Source organism: Humulus lupulus, chromosome 2, assembly GCF_963169125.1.
Source record: "Humulus lupulus chromosome 2, drHumLupu1.1, whole genome shotgun sequence".
NCBI lineage: Eukaryota > Viridiplantae > Streptophyta > Magnoliopsida > Rosales > Cannabaceae > Humulus > Humulus lupulus.
Genome location: NC_084794.1, coordinates 90,013,364 through 90,033,866, shown reverse-complemented (window position 1 = coordinate 90,033,866; position 20,503 = coordinate 90,013,364). Strand labels below are relative to the sequence as shown.

The window sequence follows — 20,503 nt, the reverse complement described above, 5'->3', positions numbered from 1 at the left end:
GCCATAATGATCGCCGTCAACGTCTGCAACTCAGTTCGTCTTCCTCCTTCGTCCGAATGCTTGAAATCGTTTCTTCACTTGAAATCGTTTCCTTCTTCCTCATTCAGAAGAATGCTTTTCGTCTTCAACTTAGTTTTTCCAGTTGTTAGTTTTTTTTCATTCAGATGGTTAAGTTTTTTTTTTTTTTTGAATTAAAGACGGTTAAGTTTTTAGTTATATTAGTTTTTAGTTTTATTTATTATATCAGAAACTTTTTTTTAAAAAAGGATTTAGGTGACCTGTAATATTGAAAATTACGTGGACTAATTACAAATCGCTAGATTTGCCTCTACATGGCACTTGACGGTCAGGTACCAACGGATGCCAATGATTGTTGACGGAAGGTATTTTTACCGTAAAAAACAAGAATTAGGTATTTAAGTGTTATAAAACCAACAACTTAGGTATTTTCGCTGCAAATATCCCAAATAAATATATAATCCAAAATAATTTGGTACAAAAAATATTTTTCAAGATTTATGAGTTGGGATACACATAACTAATTAAACATAAAATGTGTGATTTTTTTTACTTCAAAACTGACTTCATCCACCATAAAACGAAACTAATTAAGTTCGCAATACTATTATGGAGAATTTTTTTTTTATATATATATATATATTTATAAAAGAAAGAAAATGCATAAACTTAGCCTATCTTGAGGTAATAAATTCTTCTGAAATATCACAAAAGAAATTAAGAAGTAGTATAATTACACATAACTTATATTAGAACTTAGAATACTTATTCAAATATGAAACGAGTGGTAGGAGATGGTCAAATAGAAGTACAATAATCTAACTGCAAACTAATAAAAACACAGTAAAAATTATGTATATTTAAGGAAATTGACCAAAATAGCAGTAATCTCTATCTACAGCCCCAAAAAACTTTATTCTAGTTCCAACTAAAACTTGGTCCTAAGTCAACTGAGGATCCTCATTCACCATGAGTCTAGAATTGAGAATGTCAAATCTACTTGACTCCACCGATACAAACTTCTGTCCATTTGATCAACTTTTAAAGCATGCCCAATTTTAGATGGAGATTTCAGTGAGCGATGGCCCAACAAAATCAGAAACGGCGACTTGTAGTACTCCACAATAACCAGGCTGTTTCGTAATGGGATTCTTGAAGACGAAAGACGAAAAATGTTGGCGAAACCTTATGGGAAATTGAAACCGCCTGAGATTGGCGTAAGAGGAAAAAGTTTGTGGAACACTGGGACCGCCGAAGTTTGACGAAATATGAAGTAATCATCGGAAGGAGACGTTCATGGCGACTTCGAGAAGACTAGGAGGGGTATCGACAATTTCAATGTATATTATGGTAAAAGGGTTTATATAGGAATCCCAATTTTTACAGATTTGTCAACTTTCTTTATATTTTACAGATTTTAATTAATTTTAAGAAATAATCATATTATTGTAAAATTATATCAAAAAATCCATATTAATGAAAAAAAAGCCCGATGCACATTTGGTTGGCCCGGCCCATGGTTATTAGGCCTGAACTTCTTGTAACTATGGAAAGTTCAAAATTTCATCAACGACGTCGTTTTCTTTTACCGCCACTGCTTTTTTCTTCTTCTGGCCAAATTCCATGTCTGTATAATCTCTGCTGCTTTTTTCTTCAGCCTGGCTCCAATGTCGATGGGCTCGTACACTCCCTTGTTGGAGAAGACCCGAGTTCCCCAACCGTCGCTTCAGAAATTTGCCGTAATTACTATTTTCTCGAAGCTCCGGTCTGCCCCGAAGTACCTGGACTCCGATTCCGAACCCGGAAGTGATGCTATTTCTCAATGTCTACACTCTGCATCCCCGGCTGTCGTCGATCAGTCGGTTAGAGAACTATGCCGTCTTGTTATGGACTCTCAAATTGATGTTTCTCGTGGGTTGCTTGAGCTCCAATCTGCTCTTGAAGGATGTGAGCCTCGATTTGTTGACCTCTTCGTCAAAGGGTTGGGCTTCCTTGTTCGGCTAACGATTAAGAAGAACAGTTTCAAATGGAGATTCAATTCTCCTACTGAGAACCACCCGTTTGTGAAAGTAAGAAGAGCTTTGTGTATTTAATAATGTTGTTTTGTTTGTTAAGTATTGCGAATCACTTGAGTATGTATACTGATACTGAATTTTGTTCTTGAATTGAATTATAAATTGTGATTTATATTTGAATTAAGCTACGAACTAAAACTGACAATTTGCCAAAATTAGACCTTTTGAATTCTGTTTTCGTAACACGGCAAGTAGCTCAGTCAGTGCTTGATTGTTGTTGGCTTAAGTGAAAATTGAGGCATTGTGTTATGGTTGGCAGGTTCTCTTAAGCCGATCCGAGGTTCAATCTGAACTAGTGCAGCAGGTTTTACTGTTGCTGGCACACAACAAGCAGTTGGGGATGGTTGAAATTTGTGAATTTTTGAGACCGTTTTTGAGTTATTCAATCTTAAGGATACCCTTTTCGGATTCTGCATCCTCTATGTTTGCACGGAATTTAATATCATCAATGGTGTCGCTTTGTTGCTCCTTTTCTCTTGAGGCCATTCCTGTCTTTAAGTTGTTAACAGAATGCCTTAAATATAGTCTTTGCACAAATTCAGAAGTAAGTACAGTTGTTACCCGAGCATTACCTTGTTTACTTCCCAGAAGAATGATGGACTGGTTTAATTTATCATAAACTTTTCATTTTAAAATGCTAATAATTATTTTTTAAATCTCCTTTTAGGGTTTTAGGAATTTCATTTATTTCATGGAACTTATGGTGGATGCACATGTAGTGGTGCTTAGACATTTGGCTGGACAAGGATTGGTAAGTTTGACTTTGTAATGGAGACATTTTTATCTTGTGCTCAGTTATTGTATTGCCTTACTCTTAACTCATATTACCATACTCGGAGCTAGAAACTTATTATGGATAAACTTCCAAGAGCTTTTGTTTTCAATTTATCAAATTTTGCATCCTTTCTTGGCAGCTGATTGCTGAGGCTCAACTTTGCAGTTTGGAACTGTTAGAAACAATTCTTTCTGTATGTTCATGTCATAGGTACTCCTATTGGATTGAACCCATAACTGAGGTCTCCAGGCGTTTATTGTCTGTCCAGAAAGAGCTTGGGTTTCAATATGTGCCCAAATTATCTTCAGCTACTTTATCCCTATTTGTTATTCTCATTCAGTCAGAGCTTGAGCATGAACAACTTTCAACATTAAAACTCACCCACTTCCTCTTTAAATGGAAACATGACAATGGTATGCTTCTATCCTTAGACATCAGCACTTTGATTTTACTTATAATAACTGGAAAGTATGAAAATAATACAATTTTGTTGAATGTCTGTGAAAGAGTATTATGTTCTGCTCAAGTACCTTCATTTCTCCAAGATTTTTTTTAAAATTTGAAGCTATTTTTTTTTTCAAATTACCTTACCAATTTAAATATTTTGTTGTGCACTGAACTGTGTTCTATTTATGCTTTGCTTCTCAAGTAAATGCTTATTTTATCTGCTACTTCTCATTACTTGTACTATCAAATTCTCTATGTTCATTCTTGTTAATTTTGTTCCGCCTGTCTGTTTCCTAATTCTGTTAATTAGAATCTTTGCTTTGCTGCCCTTGTCATGTTTCTCATTGAATTTTCTTCACACCTCATTTTTCTCATTGTATTTAGCCTATGTGGTCCTCATTTGCTTACAGAATCTGTTGTTGGCCGGACATCATGTATTCTGAGTGAGGAGCTCTTGTTAATATTTCCTGTCATCAGCTTGTTGTCATCTCCATCTAAACCTGTCAAAAGAGCAGCAACTGATTTTCTTATCATGTTAGAGAAACTGTTGATAGAACCTTTTATATCAGCTAAGGACAAACCAATGAAGGAAAGGGAATTGCCACCAATTAGCACAATTGGATCTGTCATTTTTAGGCTTATGCAGCATCAGTGGTGTCAGGTTTTTTCCTCCCACTTGTATCTGGATACATTTTTCTCTTAACATAGTATTCCTGGCAGTGTTTTGAAAATCAATATATTACTTTACCTTACAAGTGTCAATTTTTGGAAAATTAAATTTTAATATCTTATTCTCAACCTGTTGTGCTTGCAGATGTGAAGTTACAACTTCTTTTCTCTAGCCATGTGGTTCTTATTTACTTATTGTTTTAAAATGGAAAAAACAGTAAAGTAAAAAAGGAAAGTTCATTATGGTTGAAGTTTAAATGAACATTTTTGTTCTGCTACAGGATCACAATTCATCATCCAGTTTCTTTTTAAGATTTTCTTCTAGTGGTAAAACTGATGACAAAGAAATACCTGATTTACCAAGATCTTGGGGTTCTCAATTAAGATATTTTTGTTTAAGGATTGTTGATAGAAGAAAGTCTGTCCTACCACTCTCTCCGTCTCAAGAAGTTTTTGTATCAGGTAAAATGTTTGGACGCCTGGTTCTTTTCTCCACATTCCTATCCATGAAATTATTGAATAGTTGTTTGAATTTATTCTTTCGAAGTTGATAGGATTTAGTTGTATTGCATTTACATCTTTCCCATTATTTATTTTTGTAGAAATGCCCTTGTTTCTCTCTGCCATTGCTGGTGTTTTGCTGATGCATCGGTCATTAGGGAGTGTTGCTGTAGATTCTTTGACCGCTATAGCCATCATGGATCCTAAAATGGGAACTCAATTTTTGCTAGCAATCTTATTTTACAATAACATATTTGCTAAGAAGGATGATACCAGCCAAAATATGTTGGTAAGTTTCTCTGCTATATTCTGGGCTTATTGTCTGTACTCAGTGCTGCTGCTGGTTATTTCATATTTTCCTCTCGGCTCTATGATTTGGGTAATGAGTATTTTGTTCATTCAACTATTCTGCAGCTAAAACTCCTAGGCATGCTTCCTGCACTTGCATCACATTCTGGGATGATACCACTTATAGTACAAACCATATTGCCAATGCTCCAAAAGGACTCAAAACCGTATGTACTGTGTTAACCATCACATGTGCTTCCATTTTAATTTATGTTTGTGATTTATTTTCTCATGTCATTCTACAATCTATCCACTATTGCTAAATATATTCTGTAGCTTTAATTGTCCTTGTCTTGTCTTGTAATAATTCCATTAATTTACTTGATTTTGAGGTTTTTTTCCAATGCTATTTTCAGTGCCTTATATGCAACAGCCATACGTTTGCTTTGTCAGACCTGGGAGATGAATGATCGTGCCTTTGGAAGTTTGCAAGTAAGATCCTTGTTTTTCTTTCTCTGGTATTCCATCTTCTGGGTGTATGCATAATGGTCCAGTTAGTGTGACCATTTAAAGGCACAGAGTTGACTTTACTAAAATAAAGCTAATGCTGTGCACTTGGCTTCTCTTGGTTTTTGTGACTTACATGTTCTAATGGCTTTTTTGTTTCTTCTTATATTTAGGGGGTGTTGCTTCCAAAAGGTTTCACTGAGTTCAATTCTGAGAGAAATGTTTGCATCAGTATTGCTGCTTCCATTAATGATGTTTGCAGAAAAAACCCCGATAGGGGTGTGGACCTTATCTTGTCTGTTTCGGTACGAATTTTTATAGCTGTTTGTTTTAATTTTGTTTCATGGAGAAATTCTAAGGTATGTTCCTTTTGTCTTTGTGGGATTGTATCTACAGGCTTGCATTGAGAGCAGGGACCCTATAATCCAAGCTCTTGGATTTCAAAGCCTTGCTCATCTTTGTGAAGCTGATGTAATTGGTAAGCTGGATTTTCAGATGATCTAATATGTGTATAATATAAATATATATATTATGCATGTTGGTTTACACGTGTTTCCGTCCTCATATTTCTTTCTTAAACTTGATCTAGATTTATGTTTTGGGACATAAAAAATAGAAAAAAGGAAGAGAGATTGGAAACCTAGCATTTTTTGAAAATGACTCTTAGTAAAAGGCCTACTTTATTAAACTCTCACAATTTGTGTATTTTTAGCAACTATTGAGAAATTAATTTATTCACTTGAGGTATACTTATTGAGAAATTAAATTTGTGTTGTGATGGTTCATCAAGAATAAGATTGGAAAGTGGTTGGTCACAAATCACATCACGATTTGGGAAACAGAAATTGTGGGCTGAGTTAGTTGACAATCTTCAAGTAGAGGGTATGGAAAATTGGTGTAATCTGGGGTTCACAGGTGGTAGCTTTGATGGGCTGATGATCATTTGAGAGGTTATATGGTCAATAATTTATTGTCTTTAAGAGTATTTAATCAAGTGCTGAATTAATAGTCTTGTTTTACAACCATAGACTGTAAGGCAAAAGGGACACCTGACTGAAGTGTCAGAACAGGGGCAAAAATTGCAAAATCTGGCCATAAGAAGATGCAACTCATGGGTCAGGAAAACCTACTATGTGGACCTCAAATATATATTTTATTCTTTTTATTTATTTATAATAAATGAAGGAGGTTTGCTTAGTTTACAAATAGTGTTGTGAGAATCCTTTTTACATCCTGCTATTCAGATTTTTATACAGCTTGGGATGTCATTTCAAAGCACGTGCTTTACTACTCCAGAAATTCAATTCTTGCACGCAGGTAACATCTCTACATTTGAAGTCTTAACTCTAGAATAAGGGTCCATATGATTACCTCCTCCCTTATTATATGTTATCGTTCCCATGGAATATTGGGGTGTTCAACTCATAGTAGAAATTCATAGCCTTTGCAGAGACACCATAGTTCTGAAAATATGTCCTTGATTTTAATGTGATATTGCTTAAAGTATGACTCCTCAGGGACCTACCTAGCAATGTGCTACTGTTTCCTACGGGCTCATGTAGATTCAGCAAAGCATTCCACATAAAAAAAATGTTGCTTCAAATTTTTTGTATAGAAATACTTGGGATTGATAGAAGTTGATATATTATTGTAATGAACATGTTACAAATATATATGCTTATACAAAATATTCTAACATAATTACATAATCAAATCTATTTCTAAATATGGAAACTAAATATAGAGACATAAAATACAACTAATATACACATCATAATAGATATGATTTCCTATTTGTCAATACTCCCCTTCAAGCTTGACTATAAATGTTGATGAGTCCAAACTTATTTATAAGGAAATCAAATACTCTTTCAGATAATCCCTTGGTAAGAATATCTGCCAGTTGTTGGTCTGTGTGCACGTATCTAATTTTGATAATATTTCCATCAATTTTCTCCTTAATAAAGTGACGATCTACTTCCACATGCTTTGTTCTTTCTACACGCTTCTATTTTGATAACACTTCCATCAATTTTCTCCTTAATAAAGTGACGATCCACTTCCACTTGCTTTGTTCCATCATAATGTATTGGGTTATGAGCAATACTAATAGTAGACTGGTTGTCACAGTAAAGTTGAACAAGAGCTTCATATTCAATCTTTAACTCTTCCAGTAGTCACTTTAGCCAAATTGCTTCGCACACTCCATGGGCCATGACTATATTTTGCGTTTGCATTGCTTCTTGCAACAACAATTTACTTCTTACTTCGCCATGTTACCAAGTTACCCCACAATAAAGTACAATAACTAGATGTAGACTTTTTATCATCAATTGATCCAGCCCAGTCTACATCTGTGAATACTTCAACTTTTCGTTCAGGAGCTTTCTTGAAGAATAACCTTTTGCCTGGTGTTTGCTTTAAATATCTCAACACTCGATACACAACATTAAGGTGACCTTGGTGAGGGTCATGCATATATTGACTTACTAGACTCACAACAAACGCAATGTCGGGTCTAGTGTGAGAGATAAATGAGCTTTCCAACTAAATGTTGGTATCTCCTCTTGTCAACTGGATCTCCCTTGAACATCTGTGCTTTGTCTCCAAGTTCGATTGGAATTTTGCAAGGTTTACTACCTAGCATTCCGATTTCTTTAAGAAGATCAAGAGTGTACTTCCTTTGTGATACAGAAATACCCCTTTTAGCAAATTCCATACCCAACAAGTATCTTAGTATTCCAAGATCCTTGACTTCAAATTCCTTTGCCATCAATTCTTTGATCAGATTCATCTCTTTGGTATTATTACTAGTGATGATTATATCATCAACATACACATTCAGGATAATTATTTTTCCTTTTATTAAGTGTTTAATGAACAAAGTGTGGTCTGTTTGGCCTTGTGAGTATCCATGACCTTTGATTACTTTTAGAAATCGATTGAACCATGCCTGAGGAGATTGTTTTAGGCCATAGAGTGACTTGTTGAGCTTGCAGACAATCTTGGTATTAGGAGTATCTTCAAATCCCGATGGTTGAATCATATAACTCTGATAGTGTTGAGTTTAGCAACTGGAGCGAAGGTTTCAGTATAATCAATCCCATAGGTTTGTGTAAATCCTTTTGCAACTAACCGAGTTTTGTACCTTTCGATAGATTCACTTGCATTATACTTGACAGTAAACACCCATTTGCATCCTACCACCTTTTTATCAGGTGGTAATTCCACTAATTTCCAAGTCTCATTTTTCTTAAGGGCTTTCATCTCTTCAAGAACAACTGCAAATGGAGATGACAAATTTGAATAAGAGATGCATTTGGAGATGGAATGTTGAGTCTGAGACCTAGTTCTTTTTCTCAAAGCTGTAGGAATGTCTAGATCAGTGTTTGAGTGATTATTACCTGACACGTTTGGAGGAAGAGGATCTACCATTGGGTTGGCTTCTCGAGTGTGTTGAGGATTCATGATTTGGTTATATCTTTGCCGTCTAGAATAAACACGCAACTCTTGTTGTTGGTTTGGAGGATGTGTATCTGTTTCTATTGACTTGGAAGATTAGGCAAGATCTTTTGAATTTGGATTTGCTGGAGGGTGAGTCGATTCTGGAAGAGCGGAGTTTGTGGGATGTGATGGAACTATAGATTGAGTCAGAGATAGTTCTAATCCCATGACCAATGAGTTTCGTTCGCTTGATAAGTGTTGGTCTCCCCTTGAAGCGAGGTGAGAGAAAAGTATGTGGTGGTTTAAAAAATACTTGCATCTCTTAAGACAAATATTTTTTTTGTAAGAGGGCAGTAGCATCGATAGCCTTTTTGAGTAGGAGAGTACCAATGAAGGCAATTTTAATGGCTCTAGGGTCAAGTTTGGTGCGATCCCTAAGGACAAAAGTGGTACACCCAAAGGTTTTGATAGGAAGAGTGTTTGAAGATAATGGGGATAGGAAGTCTGAAGGAGAGAATATGGTGTCCGAAAACCAAGTGGACGACTAGGGAGACGATTGATGAGATATGCAACGGTAAGGATAGCATCTCCCCAAAGGTACTTAGGAACGTGCATTGTAAAATGTAGAGATCAGGCAATTTATAATAGATGACGATTCTTATGTTCAGCAATGCCATCCTGTTGAGAAGGAACATGAAAGACTGATTTGAGAATTAAACTAGCCGATAATTTAACGGTACCAATTCCCGCAATAGGAGACAGCGTGCCATTTGCTATTCTAACACTAGAAGGATTAGAACATGGAGTATAGGATTCTAACAAAGAATATAAACGGGTCATATCATCAGAGGCATCAAAATCAATTATCCATGGTGTTTGAGAGTCAGTGAGAGCATAGGAGAAATTACCAGAGTGGGCAACAGAGCAAGATGCACTATGAGACCCGGAACCTGAGGAAGAGGATTGATTAAGGAGAGTATATAACTGTGCAAGCTGTTCCTTACTGAATGGAAGTGAGGCAGTACCTAGTGGAATATCGGTGGTGCCTTGATTTTGTGTTTGGTATGCCTTCCTTTCAGGTTGACGTCGAGGGGTCCAGTTAGCAGGTTTTCCATGAATTTCTCAGCAAGTGGAGCGGGAGTGTCCATGGCGTTGACAATGATCACACTAGGGTTGTTCGCCCTTGCAGTTTGGTCGTGGACTAGGGTTGGATTTGCCATAGAATGAAGAACCAGACGGGGAAACAAGAGCAGAGCCATCAACAAGTTGGGATTCAAGAGCAATAGGCATGACTCGGCGTCGTGCTTCTTCACGACAAACTTTAGAAAAGGCTTCCTCAGTATCAAGTAGAGGGGAGTGACTGACTATACGGCCCTGGACTTCATCGGGATTGTTGTTTAACCTCGCAAGGAACTCGAAAACCCGTTTTTTTTTTTCAACTGTTGTCGCTGGATTACGCTACATCCAATACAAAGAGGTGTGGTCTTGAGATATAGATCGAGCTCCTACCATAAATCTTGCAAGTTCGAAAAATATTGAGTCACAGTCTTGTTACCTTATTTGATCTCTTTGAGTTTTGTGCGAATTTCAAATATCTGAGAAGGATTCCCAAGATCAGAATACATTTTCCGAGCAACATCCATCACCTCCTTAGCCGTTTTAAAAAATAGAACCTGCTACTGATTTTCGGATCCATAGAATTAATGACCCAAGCAAGCACAATTGAATTTTCAGCTTGCCACACCTTATAAGATGGATCGTTCAATGGAGGTGGAAGGAGGTCACCAGTGATATTGCCTAGTTTTCTGCGTCCACAGATGACAATCTTGACAGATTGGGCCCATTGCAAGTAAATTTTACCCTCAAGTTTGTGTGTTATAATCTGGATGGAGCCACTGTCATGGCTGTAAAGCGATCCCACAGAGCCCGTAGACTGAGTTGGGGATGGAGGGGTGGTGACCGATTGTTGAAGGGAGCTGAGGGGGCTGCTGGACTGAGAGGAGACCTTTTCCGCTGGTGGTGGCCATGACTGGGAAGTCAGAAGAAAAAAAATTGCCGAGAGCACTAGGAGATGGCCTGAAGATCGTTGGAAACTGCCGAGAATACTGCTGAGATCACCGGAGGACTTGCTGGACAGGGGTAGGGCCGTGCGATTTGCTGGTGCTTGCTGGACAGAGACAAGGCAAACTCCTGGACGGGTCGTGCGACTTGCTGGAACATGCGACGGGGCGTGCTCTTGGACAATCGACTGGAACTGGGACAATTGGGACTGGTGATGGGCTCCTTGATGATCGGCTGGAAGGGGACAGAAGCTACTGGTGCTAGAGAAGACAACTGGAGCTGAGCAAATAGGAAAATGTTTTTTGCCGAGGAGAGAAAAAAGCCTATATCTCTGATACTATATAGAAATACTTGAGATTGGTGGAAATCAATATATTATTATGATGAACATGATACAAATATAGAGGCTATACCAAATATTCTATCATAATTACAAAATCAAATCTATTTCTAAATATGGAAAATATATATAGACATAAAATACAACTAATATACACATCATAACAGATATGATTTCCTATCTGTCAATAATTTTTTCTGATATTGGTCATTTCACCAACACAAAATACAAAGGGAAATTTGAGTATCTATGCTCAAGTTAAAAAACATTGGAATACTATGCCTGTAGATAAAACCTGGACCAAAATACCCCTTACACAATTTTTCCTCCCCTTCTCTTTCTTAGGTTTTCTCTTCCCTCTCACAACCATATACCTGAATTTCTCACTACCATTTCATCAATTTCTTTTAACGTTTCCTTAAACAACACAGATTTGAACTGTCTACTTAAAAAACTCAAAGTTCTCACGAAAATACCTTCTTTGTTGATCTTAAAATAGAAAAATCATTGAGTAAATAATATATAATGGTGTGTATATGTTTAAAGCATGAATATATTTATTTTAAATTGTTCTATGCATGGTTTTGTGGTTATTTTGACATTTTTTTAGTTTTATTTTTTTTCATTCCAAATTTGGAAATTTGGTTATGTTCTTGTTTTTTTTGTGCTAATGTTTATTAGAATTTAGTGAAAATTATTAGAATTTAGTGAAAATTCGATAAAATTTTCTTATAATTTCCATCGATTTTTCATCTAAATTGCATTAAAAGGAAAAATTTCATCGAATTTCCATCTAAGTTACATTAAAAGGAAATTTTCATCTAAATTGCATTGGAAGGAAATTTGTATTGAATTTCATCGAAAATTAGCAAAAAATAACCCAAAACTTAACCAAATTTCCATATTTGAAAAAAAAAACCAATAAATTATTAAAATGACCACAAAACCTTGAACAAAATAGTTCGAAATGAACATATTTATGCTTTCAAATATACACATCACTACATATTATTCACTCCATTTATTTTTCTATTCTAAAATCAACAAAAATGATATTTTTGTGAGTTTAATGAGCTGAAATTTTGAGTTTTTTTAGTGAACAACTTGAATCTTTGTGTTTTTTTAGAAGGGAAATGTTAAAAAAGTTGATGAAATGGTGGTGAGAAAACTGGGTATAGGATTGCGAGAGAGAGAGAGAGAGAGAAGAGAAGAACCAAAGAGAGAGAAGGGGAGGGAAAATTGTGTGGGGTATTTTGATCTAGGTTTCATTTACATGTAGTTTTCCAACATTTTTTAATTTCCAGTATTTTTAAGCCTAAATGCTCAAATTTCCCAATAGAAGTAAATAAGTATGCTTATTAAAGTCAAGTCTCAGAATCAATCCCTTTGATCTAGTGAAACCATGAAAGGACCAAGACTGGGTAGTTGCTGACAAAATAATTTCTCATTTATTTTACTTTAATATGAATTCCAATATCCATTGAAAGAAAGAAGTAAAACAAAAAAAGGTATGGGGGTTGTATTTATTCTCTTCTTAAAACAAGCTTTGTTTCTTACTAAAAAAGAAAAAAGTTAAAAGTAATATTTTTAATAGCTTTCCAATCTAGTCTTACTTATGTAACAATCTTATCACCCTATTAATTTGAGAACACTTAGTGTGGCTTGGTTTATGGTTATTGGCAGCATTTGCCTTCTTCTAAGATGGGGTGCAATGGATGCTGAAGCATATCATGAAGAGTCACAGAAAGTTTTGCAAATTTTGTGGAGTATTAGCACCTCTACTTCCCCTGATCAGGAACTTCAGTGGGAAAAGGCAAGAGTCTCTGCCATGGAGGCCTTGGCCCAATATGAGGTGAATTTTGTGTTACTTTCATATGTATTCCCTTGATACTCTTTCGCAGTATAAACAAACATAAGCTGTGTGCGCGAGAGTGGACTACTCCTAGCCTAGAATTTGTTAGTTTAATAGTTTGTATTAAAATTATGTACCTTCTTTTTGATGTTACCTCCTGGGATATTTATTTTATGCATGATTGCCCAGGTATCACTCCTTGAGCGAAAAATTCCATATTTCAAGAAAATGTACTCGGAGGTTCTGTTTTCTGAAACAAATCCGTATGTACTGCGGGCCATGGAAGAACTCCAAGTCAAGATCATAACAAATGAGCATATGTAAGCAATACACACACAGACATATTATATATACTCTATTTCATTAGTACTTGGTGAAGAATTTTTTTGGTTGAGTCCAGTTCTGAAAACCTTTACATCTGTATGCTTCAGAACAAGGAGACGAGTGCGCAAGGAAAAAGGAGTAGTAGGAAGTAAAATTGAGAAGCTGCTGGATGTATTTCCTCAGGTGATCTTTTCTTCAGGTATTGATAGTTGGGTCTACTGTAGATACTGTAATTAATTTTATTAAATTATTATATTATTATTGTACAACATTCAACATATGAGTTAACAGCTACCGATCAGTTGGACTTTTTGGAAAAGGACAAAAGTGGTATCTTACGATTTTTTTTTGTAAATAATATACGTAAAATGAATGTTAGATCCAAAAATGATAGCTTTCCATCTGTTAATTTATGCACAACTTTAGTGGACTAATGGTTAGCTGTTTTTTTTACGTTTATGTTTTATTCTTACATGACTTGACAGCCATATAACATTCTTACATTTATCATGCATCTATAACATTCTAGCGGACTGATGGTAGCCCTATAGTTAAATTGATGTTTTATTCTTCCATGTGACTTAAACAGATATTTACATTTAGTTTCTTCGTTTCACAATTGAAAATATCATCTGCAGGGAAAGGAACTAATGCTGGAGAGTTAGCTGGTGCAGCTCTGTTATGTCATTCATTTACTCCTAAAGATGTGAATTCCCAAAAGACATCAAAGGTGAATAATTGTGACTAAATATATATATATAAATATATATTTTATGGTTTTTGTTCTAACATTTATTCATGTTCAGGGATTAAATGATGTACATGCTGCATATGAGAAGGCGCTTCTGGAATTAGCTGCATCTCTTTCACTTTCAAGAAATACATATGTTGCTCTTCTTTCACTTCAATCATGGAAATCATTCATGCTACGCTGGCTAAGAGCTGATATTTTATTCATTGATGCTAAAGCTCCATCAATCAGCTTAGATAAAACCACAAAAGCTGCAAATGACATTCTGAAGGTTCGCAAAACATCCGATACCCTATCTCAAGGAGATTCTTCCCCAATTTCCGAGTCACAAACTCTTTCTTCAGTATCTGCTGAAGAGAGAAACTTACATGGATTTTCCTTCACATGTTTTATTTTCACAATACTCATACTTATTCAGATGCAAATTATTCTTTCTGACTTAAAAAAAAATATTCTATGAAATTTTATTGTTACTCTTTTCTTTTCTTTCTCATCTTGTCATCATGCAGAGAATTATACATATTGCAAAAGATGCTATTCCTAGATCTTCTGAAAACATTGCTCTTGCTATTGGTGCGCTGTGCAGGGTAAGATTTATTGTGTGGTTTTGCACCGTTCTCTAGACTCTAAATTTATTGGAAAATTAATTGCTTTGAAAAGTATATTTAGAAATAGAATCTTCAATTGTGGTTGTCAAAAGCTCATTGGCCTCTACTGAGACAAAGTCCATTAATTTTTATTTTAGTCAACAGGGAGTAAGACCCAGTTAGCAGATATTAATTTCGTGATTGGCATGCTTTGCTCAGTCCAAATTTTTATTGTTTTTGTTAGGTCTTGCCTCCATCTGTCCATACCGTCAAATCAGCTGCATCAAATTTCCTTTTGAGTTGGTTGTTCCAGCATGAGCATGAGCACCGCCAATGGTCAGCTGCAATGTCTCTTGGATTAATCACAAGTTGCCTGCATGTAACTGATCATAAGCAGAAATTTCAAAACATAAATGGACTACTAGAGGTATACTAGTCTACTTTGGATCCTTCCTGTTATGAGTCTATCAAATAATGCTTAGGATTTTTATTTTTTTAATTTTCTATATGAAATGATATATTTGATAAGTTCATTATTCATATTAGCCAACTTGTTTAATCATTGCATTTATGTTTCTAACCATCAGTATATGGGTGCATACAGTGCAAGACATATTACAACACAAGTGTATTGCAATTTTTTGTTAGTTTTGTCAATGCTAAGCAACCTTTAATAGTTGAAATTTTCTTTTATCTCCATTTTGTCAAAAGTCACTTTGTTTATCTTTGTTTCATTTTTCTTTTCCTTTTTTTTTTATCTTCTCATAGTTATGTCGTCCATGTTGGATATTCCTTTTTCTCTCAACTGTTTTGCTTGTTTCCCTCTCAATTACACCAGCAAAGTAACTGTGCTAATCAGATAGATGTGAAGTAAGATGATCTGTTGAAACTGTGAAGTACATGTTATGCAGATAATGATAGATACTTGAGCTAATTAGATATTACTATATTTAGTTTGTTTTAAATTCTAGAATTGGTTTCCGAGTTGATTTTAGAGTTGTTATTTGCCTATCTATATAAAATTGCTTTGCTATGTCATTATTTGTCAAAACGATTATTAAATTACAAACTGTTGACTTCTTTTTCTTTGCTTGGCTCCACATCAACATGTTTCTTACTCAAGTATGTGCTTTCAGGTTTTGTGTAATACCAAAAGTACTCTTGTCAAAGGAGCCTGTGGGATTGGCTTGGGATTTTCATGCCAAGATCTACTTACAAGGGCTGAAGCCACTGATTACTCCAACTTGGATGAAGAACCAAACAAGAAGTCAGAAGCAGACTTACTTGGAAAGATAGTTAGCACCTTATTGTTCATACTATGTCAGTTCACTCAGTCTTCCTCTAATATTATGGAAAGTCTCTCTGCATACTTCCCATCAAACAAATATGGTCTAGATGCAAATTTGTATGGTGAACTGTCCCATGAGAACTGTGATGACTTGGACGAAGATATATGGGGTGTTTCTGGAGTTGTCCTTGGTTTGGCAAGCTCAATTAGTGCTGTGTACAGGGCTGGATTGCATGATGCTGTTCTTAAGATGAAGAGCTTAATTATGTCATGGATTCCACATGCAACTTCGTTGGTTGATTATTCTGGCTCTTACTCTGAGAGCATTGAGACACTTCTATCAGTAGGATCATGTTTAGCACTACCCTCTATAGTGACTTTCTTCCTGAGGATGGAACTGATGGATGTGAATGAAGTAGACCAACTATTTAATGGTTATAAAGAACTCATTTCAGAATTACTCTCTGCCAAGAGATCAAGCTTTTTCCATCAGAGCTTGTTGATGGCATCTTGCATAGGAGCAGGAAGCCTTGTTTCCTGTATATTGAATGAAGGAGTGAACTCTATTGAAATTCGGTCTGTAAAAGTTCTGCTAGATTTTTTCAGAAATTGTTATTCCAACACTTATCCTCCCTTGGTCCATCTGGGTGGGATGATTGGGATTGTTAATGCAATGGGAGCAGATGCTGGAACCTTATTTCAGATGTGTCCCCAAACCATGTTGCTACAACCCAGTTATGAAAAGAAGGTAGCCTATTATGTTGGCTTACTCATCCTTTTTCTTTTCTTTGTTATTCGTTTTTCTCATTTTATTTTTCTTTTAGATTAATGGCCAGAAGTTATTGTGATCATGAAACAGGTGTCCAACCATCTCATTGGTCCTCTACTTTCAAGTTCTGTATGTGAGCCACATTTGACATCATTGATGCAAGAGATATTTCTCATTGCACAGAATTCTGATGACCATGAACTGCAAAAATATGCAGCTTGGGCAGTTTCTTTTCTTCGAAATCATTTGTGGTCAAAGGAACTTCTTAATGTTGATACTGGTATTAAGACCGACATAACTAGTTCGAAGTCTTCTCAAAGTTTTGCTGATGATAGTGCAGTTATGAAGCTCTCCTCATGGCTAATGCATCTCAACCTTTCTCGGGTAAGTCTCTTCCTCCAATTTTATCTTTTTGTGTTTCTTTCTCTTACAATTGTTCTTCATTATCAAATAGTGTCATGTCTGTTTTTCTTTTTCTCCTTTTTTTTTCTTCTTCCTCTTTCCTTTTAATCTTGGTTGATTGATTGGTTAAAGATATTATGTGGAAGGACTCATATGCAGCAACACTAGTAGTCCAGACAATTGTGGAGAGGCGTCAGCCCCTATTTGTAGTGGGGGAGTAAAATAGAGGAAGACAATTTAGTGGAGGCAAAAAAAAAAAAAAAAATCCTAGCATGGATATTGTTGAAAAATATATTCTTTTGTGGTCTCAAAATAAACATAATACTAAGATACCGTGTATGTGTAAAATTATAAATCAACTTGTCGCTGATACAGAGTCCAGAAATTACCTTTTAATTTATCCTGATACTTTATAGTCTCCAACATGAACCTCTCTCTGGTAAACGCAGAGCAACATCACAAATATGTACTACTTTGTGACATTTTCTTTTATTTGTCACTAATTTCTTGCATTTTAAGTCAAGACAGGTAGCACTACACCTATTGCAACAGTTACAACAGTGTTGCGTTGCCTCTCCCAAGCTCCTAGGTTGCCAAGTTTTGACTGGAGAACAACTATTAGGCGCTGCATGAGATATGAGTCTCAGGTTGCTGAGCTGCTACACCCAGATTCAACTTATAGAAAAGGATCCCTTAGGGAAGAATGTATCACGTTCTCATTAGCTCATGCAAATCAGTTTGATCCACTCCTGAATTTCCTCGATGAGCTATCTGATCTTTCAAGGTTCAGAACACTTGAGCTGAATCTTCAGTCTTATCTGCTTTTACATCTGGCGGACCTTATAAAAGTATTCTCAGGTTCCAGGCTTGAGAAATTGCTTGACGACCTGACAGTGTACCTGTTTTCAATTACTTCACTCCCTTTATATGACACAAATCAGAAAAGCATGTTGAGAAATTCATGCTGGAAGGGCCTTTGTCAGTGTTTGGATGAAGCTTCAATTGACTCTTTAGACTACGTATCTCATGTTGAGAAGTCCATGGAGGTGCTCTTTTCTTTGTTGCCCCCATTGCAATCTGATGTAAATATCCGGGTGGGTCAGGTGAATTACGAGGAAGAGTGGTCTCATGCAGTTAGATGCTTAGCGAAGGCTCGGCAGACTTGGATATTGAATTTCCTGGAGGTATAACTTGCTATTTTTTTCCCATTTCTGTTGGTTTCTCTCTTCAAACATTCTTCCAGTTGTCTAACAAACATGCTAATTTGATTTCATATGATTAGCAGCATGTTGTCCTGTGATATCTATTAAATGTAAGGTTGTATTTTCCCCTTTGTGACACTATTGCTATACGGAGAGTGTAGAAGTTCTTGTTTATGGGTTTGTGCTTAAGTTTATGATGGTGAATTATTTTCAAGTTCGTCAAGATGCATATCTTATAACTAGAACCTTTGCATATCCCAGGTGTCCAAGGAAGACCTGCTACAACGTGATCAGTATATTGAGGTTGTGAAAAAAATTCAAGCCAAAGCTAGGCTAACTAGAATTGGTTGCTTGGCATCCACTGAGTTAAGCAAAATAAAATCTCAGTTGTTGAACTTTAAATCTCATGGTTAGTTGTACTGATTCTTTTTATTTTAATGGTTATAATTCTTTTGATCTGTTTTCTTTATATTTAATTAATATGTATATAGATATATTATCCTTCACTGTAGAAGATGATTGCTTCAAGTGCCATTACAAACTATTAAAATTTTCAGGTGTATGGGATGTGCTGACTGAAGTTGTAGCCGCTTTGCAAAATGCGGAGGGAAGTGTCAAAAGACAGTGGCTCGTTGATGCAGCAGAAATCAGTTGTGTTTCAAGTTATCCTTGCACGGTAGGCACTTGCATAGATTTCCTGTTTTGCTGGCAATAAAAAATGTACCTTGTATAAATTTCCCGTTCCTGATGACAGTACTAAAAACTGATCTCAGCCCCCCTCATGCCTAAAATCAAATTTTGTGAATTATATTGCATCTAACACTTGCCTCAGCTACTTTGATCAGAAGGCATGCACGACGATACTACCAAACAGAAACTTGCCATCTCTTAAAATTTAATGTTTCCTGTTTTAAAGTTATATGGAATGAATGCATGCATGTATGTGTGTGATGTTTTTTTTTCTTGTTCTCCTACAGGCACTGCAGTTTCTAGGTCTGCTATCTGGTAGCTGCAGCAAATACATGTCTCTTCTGATTCTTGATAAAAAGGCAGTGCTTAGTGATTTACCAGTTACACTTGGCTCTCTTCTATCAGAATCCAGTTGGAGCCACATTGCTGAATCTGTTGTTTCGAGCCTTTTGGCTTCAACGGAGCGCTTTCACAACTGGGCGACACATATTTCCAGGGGGGAAGAAGACATGAGTGACACACAGCCTATTGATGAAAGTGAGAATGAAATGGCTGGTTTTCTGTTGCGTGTCATGCTTCATACTTGCGTCTCTTTGAAAGACTACTTGCCTCTGGAAAAGCAGCTTAAGCTTGTTAGCATGGTTGCTGCTGATTGATATAACATTAGATACGATCCTTGTATAGAATACAAATAATGTTCAACGAGATAGCTAATTATTTTCTATAGAATTATGTTACTTTTAAATGAGATCTTTTTTTTTTTTTTAATTTTGCTACCAGACCTGCAAATATGGTACTATGGAGGCGTTTAGAATGGTAATGGGAATTGAAATATAATGAAATAAGAATTGTAATGAAATAATAATATGATGTTTGGGTTATATTTACACCCCACAAAAACAAATATATAAATACATCTCAAGCTAATTATACTCCATTTTATAAAGGGAAATTTGATAAATCATGCTTACATTAGCTTAATATTTAAAATTTGAACCAAAGTTAACTACCATATGAAACAAATGCTCATCTTTCATTTAATACCAAAAATACCCCCATACCTTTCCTCTCTATTCTCCATCTTTCTCTCTACCTTTCATTTAATAGCTTAATAATTAAAATTTGAACAAAAGTTAACCACTATTTAGAATGCTGTTTAGATGTTGGATTTGTAGTTTGTTGGTATTTTTTTGTAGTTTTTTGGGTGAAAATCGTGTTCTGTGAAAATCTGCGTTTTTTTTGGGTTCCTTGAGTTTTTTTCGAAATGCCCGATAGTGTCCGATAGAGGCCCGATTCGGGCACGATAGTTGTTGAGTTTCAAGGTTAGGGATGAAGGTCCGATGGAAACCCGATGGTTGCTCGATAGTTTTGGTTACCCGATAGTTGCCCTATCGTGCTAATGTCGTACCATCATCGTACATTTATGGCAAAAACTACAGTATTGCACACTATCGTACCCACTATCGTCCCACTGTCGTACCATCATCGTACCATTGACAAAGTAAGTTAACAT

General features: G+C 35.9%; 1 protein-coding gene across 2 annotated transcripts; it reads left to right on the top strand.

Moving 5' to 3' along the window:
* Window positions 1-1,009: 1,009 nt before the first annotated feature.
* LOC133818197 (protein RST1) lies at window positions 1,010-19,735 on the top strand. Of its 2 annotated transcripts, none has more exons than XM_062250936.1 (26): window positions 1,010-1,358; window positions 1,676-2,087; window positions 2,353-2,637; window positions 2,761-2,844; window positions 3,008-3,281; window positions 3,726-3,976; window positions 4,266-4,446; window positions 4,587-4,774; window positions 4,900-5,000; window positions 5,190-5,265; window positions 5,454-5,585; window positions 5,677-5,758; window positions 6,525-6,597; window positions 12,809-12,977; window positions 13,167-13,297; window positions 13,409-13,500; window positions 13,940-14,031; window positions 14,108-14,323; window positions 14,562-14,639; window positions 14,884-15,066; window positions 15,776-16,675; window positions 16,787-17,080; window positions 17,623-18,282; window positions 18,562-18,709; window positions 18,858-18,976; window positions 19,278-19,735. In XM_062250936.1, the coding sequence occupies exons 1-26, from the start codon at window positions 1,315-1,317 to the stop codon at window positions 19,644-19,646; spliced, it is 5,634 nt and encodes a 1,877-aa protein (XP_062106920.1). In that variant the 5' UTR covers window positions 1,010-1,314; the 3' UTR covers window positions 19,647-19,735. The 2 variants fall into 2 exon arrangements, with proteins under 2 accessions (XP_062106920.1, XP_062106921.1); XM_062250937.1 differs by having other exon boundaries at window positions 1,352-1,368.
* Window positions 19,736-20,503: the final 768 nt, after the last annotated feature.